Genomic DNA, 10,661 nt, shown 5'->3' on the forward strand with positions numbered 1-10,661 from the left:
GTAATCTACAAATATGAATGATTCCAATTAGTGTTTAATTGTATAGAAATGTATATAAAACTAAATTATATGTCAAACTTTATCAAATTATAATATAAGCTCTTGAGAATGTCATAAATCTATTTTGCATATCAAAAAAAAAACTAATGTATCTATACTGGTGGGTAATAATACATAAATATCAAATAGTAGACCAACATATTGCTATAAACCAAACATATCATGAATCATTTGCTCGATCACGATATCAATAGCTTTCCTTCCAACTTGCTGAATACATTACAAATCCATCATACACGTTAATAAAAAATCATACTGTTATCAAACATAACAATTATTAAACTTACCTGTAATGTAGCAACTATATCTTCTGGAACACTTCTTTGAATACAACGTTCATTGTCTGCTTATGAGGTTTACCATCTTTGTCAATAATAAGAACCTTTGACCCATCCTTTGATTTTACTCTAGATAGAGCAACATATAACTGCCCATGAGAGAAAACAGGTTTTGGCAGATATAGACCGACGCTTGAAAGTGTCTGACCCTGACTTTTATTTATGGTCATAGCAAAGGCAACAACCAAAGGAAATTGTCTTCTTCGCATTCTGAATGGAAATTTTCCTTCAGGAGGTGCGACATTCAACCTTGGAATATAAACTTTCTGACCATGAGTGTCACCAGTCAAAACAATAGCTTCGATGATATGATCATCTAAAATAGTTAAACGCAACATAATATAGTTTAAAATTCCTGCTTTTATTATACTTCAAATAACAAACCACAGAAAATCTGTAAACGGAAAAAGACAAATCCTACGGGCTAAGAAAAAAATAACCAAAACTTAAACAATGAGATATTGTAGTAAATCCTAAGAAACAAAGCAAGCAGGAGAATGCATAGCCTTAAAGAAACGAAGACTTCAGTCATCAACTTTCTCTTTCTTAACAGGCTTCAGAGAAATCTTTTGTTCACTCGCCAAAGCCTTCATGTCCCCATTAGCAGCTTTCTTAGAAGTAGACTGCTCTCCATTATGATCATCAAAGTCAATCATCTCATCGCTTTTCCTTTTTGACTGAGGTGAATTATCATCGTCGCCGCTGTCAAATAACATCTTAGGAACCTAAAATGACAAATTTAAACAAATACGTTTATGTATAGGCATATAATATTAATGAGAGGCATCTAATTCCTAAATAGCAAACCTGTTCATCGGGAGTTATAAACCCCTTTTCATCAGACTTGACATCAGGGGTAGTCTATAAATAAAACAATAAGTTAACAATGATCAAAAGGCAATGAAATATGAGTAAATATTAATAGGAATAAATATTAATAGGAATAAATAGTTTAGGGATCAAACCAAAAATCCGGATATTTCTGAGAATTCTTTGACCATGTCACTTTGGGTCACAATCTTTGTAACTTTGTAAACATCACTGTTGAAAACGATGTTTGAACTCTCAATAGATAGCTTGAACAGATAAGTTTTCCCACAAATGTTACTAATTGGAAGAGGGAGTACATCTGGATCTTGGATCTGCAAGCAGTTTAGCAAACATATAAGTTTTCTAATCTATATAGTAAGATTCACTATAATAGAGTTGATAGTAATCTGCATAACTACCTCTTCCACAGATTCAGTCAATTGTGCAGCTGTTTGATTTACAACTTCCATGGCAAGCTTATCAAAGATTAAGAACTTTGTTTCGCCAATGTTGTCCATAACACGGAAAGTCTGCATAAACCTATGTTAGCATAGAAAAATATATGAATATGAATATATATAGAAATTACAAATATTCTTTTTTCACAACAAATTGCATCCAAGACTTACGCTGGTACGACACTTTCAACATCATCCTTACATTTGCCACATTTCCATAACTGTTTAGGAAATGGCCTACCAGGATATTGCTCTTTCAACAAATCCATATCAAGAGGAAGCACCTTTTTAGAGCACACTTTACATGACATATAGTACCATCCAAACTCAGTGTCAATAGACATGATGGTAGCCATAGTCACACATTTTTCAACCTAATAATTGAAGCATTACTTTCTTTTAAAAACCCAATCGCCATTTATTGTTTAAGAAATATGTATACCACGCAAAATAAATACCTCAGATGCACCAAGTATTTCACTTATTGTCCGGCGAGGGGTATGTAAGAAGAAATCATCTCTTACAGAAACAGAATTGACAATGGTCAATTGGTTAGGGTGTGTGTATGACAAAGTCACATCATCTTTTGGTAAGCTGTAAAGAAAAAAAAATATTGGATTTTAGTGACATGAAAGTAAACTAAATGGAAAATTGATAAAAGTTATAGATATGAATATACCGGTTTCTAAAAGAATTTATTTCAGGGAGATCAGGATCTGTCATCACAATGGAAGAACTGTAACAATTGCCAATACTCCATACACCTAAATAATGAAATGTCTTGAAAGTTATATATATTTTTAAAAAACGATATTTTGTTTGTTAACAAAAACATTTGTTTCGTACCTTGATACAATCTTAACTTTCCAAATCTTAACACGAAACAAATGGTAGCATTAGTTGCATGTGTAGCAACACTCTCCAAACTTTCGGCATAATTCCCCCAGAGAACACAATTCAGGCGCACATCACTAAAAGACAAAAAATATATTAGACGTCTTATTAACAATATATAGGTCTCAAAGGGAATTAAAAAACCTGGTGTCACGAAGTGTCATTGTTAGACGTTTGGTCTGTTTTTTGTTAACATTGAGAATCTCAACCTCACCAATACTAACAATTTGTCCAACAATATCTGTAAAATAAAAACATAAACCAATAATTAGATGTAATATGCTTTGGTTCATATTAGTAATAAATGCGAGATATAAATATACCATTTACCTATTAGAAAATCAGGATTCAACTTGCCCTCGTGAATATCAGCGAAGTTCACTAACTTCAACCCAAGAATTGTGGCATCCAGATCTTCAGAAGGTCTGACAGACGTCGTGGCAGCAAACTGGATCTTGTAAACATGAGAAGTAGTCCTGAACTTACCACCATTGTGAGTGACTTGAAAATTAGTGATGATCTTAGTAGTTCCTTCCTCTAGAAGATTTTCAAATTTTTTTATGAACTGCTTCTTCATACTAACATGCATAATTTAATTCTGCATGGCAATATAATAATAAGCAAAACGTTAAAATATATATATAATCAAAATAGAACAGTATGAATAACGAACAAACAAAGTACAAAACAATACCAGTTCATCGACAACGACCATCTCCATCGTCTCGATCCCATTCAAATACTGTTTCCACAACTTCAGTATCTTGACACGGATCCTCCATTTTTGAATGGCTTTAGGGCAGTGAGGGATGTGAAGGTCGACATCGCAAACTTTGCAAGTGGGAGTATATAAGCTAAATATTGCTTAGCTGGTGTGATGAATTCGATATCAACAGTGGTAACTATATATAGCGAAATGACGAATGTGGTGAGTCTAGGGTAAATCTTCGATGCAATCTTTAGAAGAGGGAAAATATTGTAGGCGGTCAATTATGAATTTGAATTTGAAATGACGTTGAAATTTGATAGATTTAGGCAATTTTGATATATTTAAATTGCAATATTGTTCGTTTTCCATAAAGGGTCTATTTTGTTTAATTACTCCTACATATACGGAAATACGGAATATTTTGATTTAGGTAGGTACATTGCATCTAAAATATATCGAAATTATAGGGATTGTTTAGACTATCCAAAAAATGATTTGTAAGTTGGTTATATAATTTCAGATTGATACGGTTACGATAATATAGGAAGGTATTATTATTATGAACTGATAAATTTGGAATATGCATACATTGATTCCATTTATGCTTAACCATATAATTGTGTCGAGAAATTCGGAGGAAAGTTTAAGGTGGAGTTATGATTTCTTCATTATTACAGTAATTAATTTTTTGAATTAAATGAACCGAGATTATGGGATCACGTATAACCGAGATTATGGGATCACGTATAACCGAGATTATGGGATCACGTATACTGACACATTAATATAAACAATATTGTAAATAAGATTTGAAATTTATGAAGCGCAAATATGGGCTCATGTATATCATCATCATTTGTATAAATACATACCTCATTTGTATAATAGTAATTATGTAGAATAATAAAATTTGTATTCAGACTTTTTAACATCAATTGAATAAAGATATGTTTTGCTGAAAAAAAAAATAAAATTTGTACTTCTCAGAATATTGATTTATGATAGGAATGTGAATATAAATTTTGCATAAAGATAAGAAAATAAAGATAGTAATAATTTAAATTTAAATTTTGTTAATCAATCGATTGCTTTGACAATTTAAATTAGTATATAGTTGTTTTGTGCAAGAAATAAGGTAGATGAGATGAAAATTATGCATGTATAAATCAAAAATTTTAAAAGAAGTCAGTTGAGCTAAATAAGGAAAACGAATAAAAAAATTAGTAAATAATAAATTAAATTCTAATTGGCGGAGGGATATAAATAAGGAAATAATCATATGTGGAATATAATGAATTATTTAAAAGAAAAATGGTGAGAAAATTTGTGGGAACGACACCTCAGCAAAATGGTCTCCAAATTCTTCCGGTTTAATGTATAGAGGATAAGTTTGGTTCAGTTCAAAATCTAGCAATTTGGTATAAAAACATCTACAATATGTCATAATTTAATTTAGTTCACAATTTAATTTAGGTTGAGCTCCAAAATTTCGATTTATGTTGATGAATTTTGGGCCAGTTAGGGAACTTTATAGAGGCCTAATAGAAAAGTAGACACTTTAGCCTGCCTGCTTGATCCGTAAGATCATGTAACCATCGACTTAATTTTGGGATACTTGCAGGACCCACCCTTGGAGGACATGTCTATCTTTGGACAACAAAGTAGCATACTTTGCCGTGTTCAGTTAGTATGAGGTATTGTGTTGTTTGTGATAAGCATATGTCAATAGAAGATGAGCTGACAAGGCAAAGACTATAACATTTGGAGGCTTTGCAATTTGAGATGACTGGTTAAATACCAGTGTTGCCTTACGTTTCTTTTTTAAGCTTTGATTTGTAATTGCCGTAGGGCGAGAGAGAGAGACTACGAGTCTTGAGGTGATCTCTTTGATCGTGAGGAGTGAACCGAATCTGTGAGAGGTTCTTCAGATTCGTTTGCTCAATCTATCTTTTGTATACGTTGTTCTTCCTTTATAGTTCAATAAAAGAGTTACATAGATTTAGGGTTGAGTTTGAGAGAGATTGTGATCTTCAAACTTAACAGTTTGTTTTGTTATGTCATACCAAAATGTATAAAGTAAACAAAATAACGCAACACCTAGACTGTAGATGGTAAAATATCTATCGACTGATTCCCTAGACCATGGGGTAAGATGGGCTCAAGTACAGGTGGACAAAGGTAAGAATCTCGGCCAACAATTGGACTTACATTATCCTGTTGACATGAACTAAGTATTTTCTCATTAATTATTCGAACAAAACTTCTAAAATGGCTACAAAGAGGGATTCAAACGCAAATCTAGTTATAAAACCCAAACAAAAAAATTTCAAAAAAATCAAGCCAAAACAAAATCCCCTCAGCTAAAATTTCTTACCGAGTGCATCTGAGAAGAATTCTATTGCCTTAAACGAAAACTGTGTGCATCAAGGAATGAATCTCTTGGATAAAATTGCATCTGGTAAGGACTAAACTGGAAGGATTTCTTGGATAAAATCTCTTACTTTGCGCATCAGGTTAGGATCTCTTGACTAAAATGAAACATGCGTTCATCCAGTAAGGAATCTTCCAGATAAAATCGCATCCAGTTTGAATTCTCTCGGCAAAAATGAAAACTGCGAAAATCCGGTAAAGATACCTCAGATAAAATCGCATCTGCTAGGGATCTCTCGGCTAAAATATCTTACATCATATCTCATCTGCAAGGGATCCACACTTGGAGGATATGTATATGTTTGGACAACAAAGTAGCATATTTTAAAAGTGGTGTATTTGACACATGAGGTGGTTTGTGTTGTTTGTTTTGTTATGAAATACTGAAATGTTTAAATTTAACAGATAACGCAACACCTCATGCTAACTAAAGATGGTAAAGTTTGCTTTTTTCTTGTCTAAACATAAACATGTTTTCCAACTGTGGATTTTGCAAACATCCCAACATAAAGAGGATGACAAGTTTTTTTCACTGTTTGCTTTAGTTTTGGAGAGATCACATATAAATATGTTTTGACTAATTGCCAACATGGATATATGAATCATCTCACCCCATACTTCCTTGCAATAAAAAACATATGAAAGCGATGCCTAACATTTCTTTTCAAATAAAAATGTGCAAAATGATCCACGAGAATAACGAGTGACTCTTAACAATTACTTGTGTATTTTTTTTCCTCAAAACCCAATTTAAAGAGTGTATTGGATCTGAGAGATTATTATGGTACCGAATGCTGGATCATAATTTAAAGTGGGCCATTTTTTATAAGCAAAACTGATGATCCTATTGACATGAACTAATTATCAAGCGAGAATCATTTTTTATTCATTAATTCTTTGTGAAAATCCTCTAAAATGTCTACAAAGAGGGATTGGGAAACAGATCTGATCATAAAACCAAGCGAAAAAAATTAAAAAGTACCACGAGACTTAATATGGCGAGAGACTGATAGCACAAGTATCGCAAGGTAAAAATTAAAAAGATTTTAAAAAAGAGTCAAAGAGTGCTGGAAATTGTCAAGAGGGAAGCGGATATGGGCCGGCGAGACGTCTCGGTCAAATGCAGAACGGAGCAATCCAGTCAGCCGTTTGTTTCAGGGCATGGACTGACACGGATTGATAGACAAGACTTTTTAGGGTCTCATGGCTATCAATCCCCTTGTCAATGTAGCACAAAGAGGTTTATCAATCCAGATGTGGTGTTAGACACTAAGCTATATGATCAAGTTCTTAATTCAAGCAAACAAGAGTGGGTTTTGATTAATCTAGAGACAACTGTAAACATAAACAGGATTAAAGACTAATGACAATGACAAATGGTGTGAATATGATATGATGGAGGCATGAGATTCTAGACATGATAGATGGTTAGGGTGCTTTGGTGTTAAACTAGGAATGCTAATGACAATGATGAGACATGATTCAAGTGATTAAGAACTCTAATCTAGGTTAATCCTCTCATGAAGGTATTAACCCCCTATACTAATCCATTTTCAAACCAAATTCCCATTTGTGAAATATGAATCAATATGCATTAATAAACAGTTCTCAATGATCATTCAAGCATTTAACAAATCATTCCCATGATGAAAAATTACTTAAACCTCTAACACAACTCTTTCAGGAATTTCATCAAACACTTTTGGTGCATGAAATTCCCAGAATCTAGATCTCAAGTGATTATCAAGGATCTAGCATAGAGAACAGTTGTTTAGAGAAATGAACCAATGAATCTAGCCCTAAGCACTCCTAATCTAACACTTTAGCACCCTAACCTACACATCTAGAACCTCATTAAGGTAACTACTCACTAATCATGATTAACACACTAGATCCTTTGCAAGATGTGTTGTTAATCATGATTAGAAGTTGATTTTGATGAATAGAAATGATGAACAAGATGGAAAGAAACTGCAAATCGATTTAAACTCTCTAAAACAAAGTGTATTAAGTGGTTCTTCACAAAAGGGGGAAAAAGACTAAAAGTAGATTAAGTGTCTTCTACAAATTAGGTCTAAAAACCTTATAAGGGAAGCTTGGGCGAACCGGGTCAACCCGAAACAAACCGGGTACTGACCCGGCCTTGATGGGCAAAGAAGGGTTTGCCACGGTCTGGTGTGTCCTTGGTGTGACCGTGGCATTCCTGACCGTGTCAAAGACTTCATTGTGTTCTTGGTTCATTTTGATGCCACGGTCTGATTAAGCTTCATCTGGGACTCATGACAAGTTAACCGTGTCAAACGCCGAAGATATGTAAAGGTTGCCACGGTCAAACCCCCAGACCGTGGCATTCAGACCGTGCCAAAACCCGCATGTATGTGAAGTCCTTCCCAGCCAAGTATATGCTTGCCACGGCCAAGTCTCAGGCCGTGGCATTGAGATCGTGTCAAAAGCCGAAACTGTGTAGAAGTTATCTCCAGCCACTTGTTCATTTGCCACGGTCAAGTCCCAGACCGTGGCATTAAGCTCGTGCTAATCGCCGAAGGTTGCAAGATGTTGCCACGGCCAAGCCTCACACCGTGGCATTTAGGCCGTGTCAATCGCCGAACGGTTGCTAAGTTCCTCTCAGCCAAGTGTGTGTTTGCCACGGTCAAGCCTCACACCGTGGCATTTATATCGTGTCATTGACCGAGGGTGCACAAAAGTTGCCACGGCCAAGTGTGGACCGTGGCATTGAAATCGCGGCATGTTTAACTTAGTCATCCTGGGCTGTCTGGACCATCTCGCATTCCGGAGAGTGTAACTTCCTGGAAACCTGTCCGAATTGAGTAATTCCGGTTTCAGAAGACAGAGGACTCATTTATCTCCAACTTTGATGAAGGAAGTTTCAGTGCTTGGGAAGTGTAAGGTTTCCTGGAGGGCACATCTTTGAAGCGCATTTACACGACCAGAGAGAGGCGCCTAGACATGTGTCCATTCCGGAGACCGTATCTTTCTGCTCAAAGCTCCGAATTGATTGATCTTGGATGTTATGGAAAGAAGACTCAAATGTCTCTGATTCTCATGAAGGCCCCGGAAACTGAATCGGAGTGGAAGTGCACCGTCCTTCGCATCCTTCAAAACTGATCTGCTCGGTCCGGATACCTGCGAGATAGGGGTTCCTTCCGACTAGCTTATCTCTCTGCTCACGCGTCCGAATTCCACGATTCTACTTTCTATGAGACCGTGCTCCAATGCTCTCCAACTTCTATGAAGGACCCGCCGTCTGAATCAGACCGGAAGGCTCCCCGGACAGGCGATTTCTGAGACTCGTTCACACCCGGAGATTTTGGCCGATACACTTCATTCGCGGTACATGGAAATGGCCGGTAAAGCTTCCCGCGGTACATGAAAATGGCCGGTGAAACCTTCCTGGCCAGCGAGAATGGCCGGTAAAGCTTCCCGCGGTACATGAAAATGGCCGGTGAAACCTTCCTGGCCAGCGAGAATGGCCGAGAACCTCCAAAAACCCAATTTTTCCACGTTTTCATTCTTTGCTCACCATTCCACCTCCTGGATTCATCTTTTCAGCTCCATATTCACCTGATAGACACTCAAAACATGCAAAGACTCATTGGGACCTAATGCATCTCCTAAGTTCTAAAACAAACCCTAAGGACCTAAGATGCATGAAATAAAACATGATTTGGAATGATTTATGCAACCTAAATGATGCAGATTATGAACATATCAACTCCCCCACACTTGTCCTTTGCTTGTCCTCAAGCAAAAAGAGCAAATGAGAGAAAGAGGTTGTATGCAATGGGAGTTCACATTTTCATTTTGAGAGAAGTGATCACAATGAGAATTCAAGTTCATGCTCAATTATGCAATGCAAAGTCATACTCAGATATATGTCAACTCAGCAAGGAATCTCCACAAGTTCTTCTCTCTCTCAACTCTTCCACATTTATTAAGCTTTTATCAGGTGAACCTCATGATGCAATGTTTAAACAAGCTGGCTTGGCTAGGGAGAGGCTATGAGATTAAAATGATCTCATCAGTGTTCAAGTGGGTTAAATGCAGCAAAGGGATCTCTCTATGAATGATCAAACTTTGGCAGAATGCTAAAGGTAAAAAGCAACCTATGCATACAAGGGCAAAGACTCATCACACCCCACCCTCTACTCAAAGCTTCCTCACTTGCTCAAAAATCCTCACTTTTCACTCTCATTTTCCTCTCACTAGGGGATTTACTTTTCACATTTCCTCTCAAGTCTTGGAACTCAAACTTTACACAGCTCTTTTTCTTTTACAACTTCTAGCCTCTTCTTTCTTTCTTAACAAAACATTTGAGCCTTTTGGCTTCTTTTCTTCCTTTTTTACTTAGAGGCTAGACTCTTTCTTTTCAACAAACCAGAGCTCACTTTCTCAAAACACCAAGACTGATTTCTTTTTCTTTCATTCCCCTAGCTATTTTCACTCTCTCTTTCCCACTCATCTCACCTTTTCCCACTCACCAAAAAGTCTTTTCCCCCACACTTATTCCTTGCCAAAACTCTCAGTTCCTTGATGTTGGAACACAGCACTCAATGAGACCTGCCCTTGTCGCTCTAAACCTAACACTTTCTGCTAAGTTTGATCCAAGGTGGCCTTCCAATTCACACACAAACATTGGCTTGAAAGAGGGATGGGTTCAAGGTATGGGAACTGATCCATGATGTGGATTCAGCTACTTGAGCTAAGGAAAAGAGTGGTAAAAACAATGGTTCTAGCTCAAGTATGTATATTGGTATCCACAAGCTTTTTCAAACAATGCATCACAAGATATTTTCAAGTCAAGTTCAAGGTTCCCGCTTAATTAGAGTTGAGTTCAATTCAAACTTGCTTCTCAGATTCAAATCATTTCAGACTTTGCAAGCACAGAAAAAGATTCACAAGCATATTCAATTCAAGTTCTCAAAGTGATGTACTCTCTAGAAA

General features: G+C 36.2%; 1 protein-coding gene across 1 annotated transcript; it reads right to left on the reverse strand.

Annotated features, from left to right (window-relative positions):
- Window positions 1-922: 922 nt before the first annotated feature.
- LOC18022751 lies at window positions 923-3,137 on the reverse strand. Its single transcript, XM_024158738.1, has 8 exons — window positions 2,891-3,137; window positions 2,705-2,801; window positions 2,125-2,260; window positions 1,838-2,040; window positions 1,628-1,748; window positions 1,364-1,540; window positions 1,206-1,259; window positions 923-1,123 (listed from the first exon to the last, which is right to left on the reverse strand). The coding sequence occupies exons 1-8, from the start codon at window positions 3,135-3,137 to the stop codon at window positions 923-925; spliced, it is 1,236 nt and encodes a 411-aa protein (XP_024014506.1).
- Window positions 3,138-10,661: the final 7,524 nt, after the last annotated feature.

The sequence above is a fragment of the Eutrema salsugineum genome, unplaced genomic scaffold (genome assembly GCF_000478725.1).
Source record: "Eutrema salsugineum unplaced genomic scaffold, Eutsalg1_0 scaffold_14, whole genome shotgun sequence".
Taxonomy (NCBI): domain Eukaryota; kingdom Viridiplantae; phylum Streptophyta; class Magnoliopsida; order Brassicales; family Brassicaceae; genus Eutrema; species Eutrema salsugineum.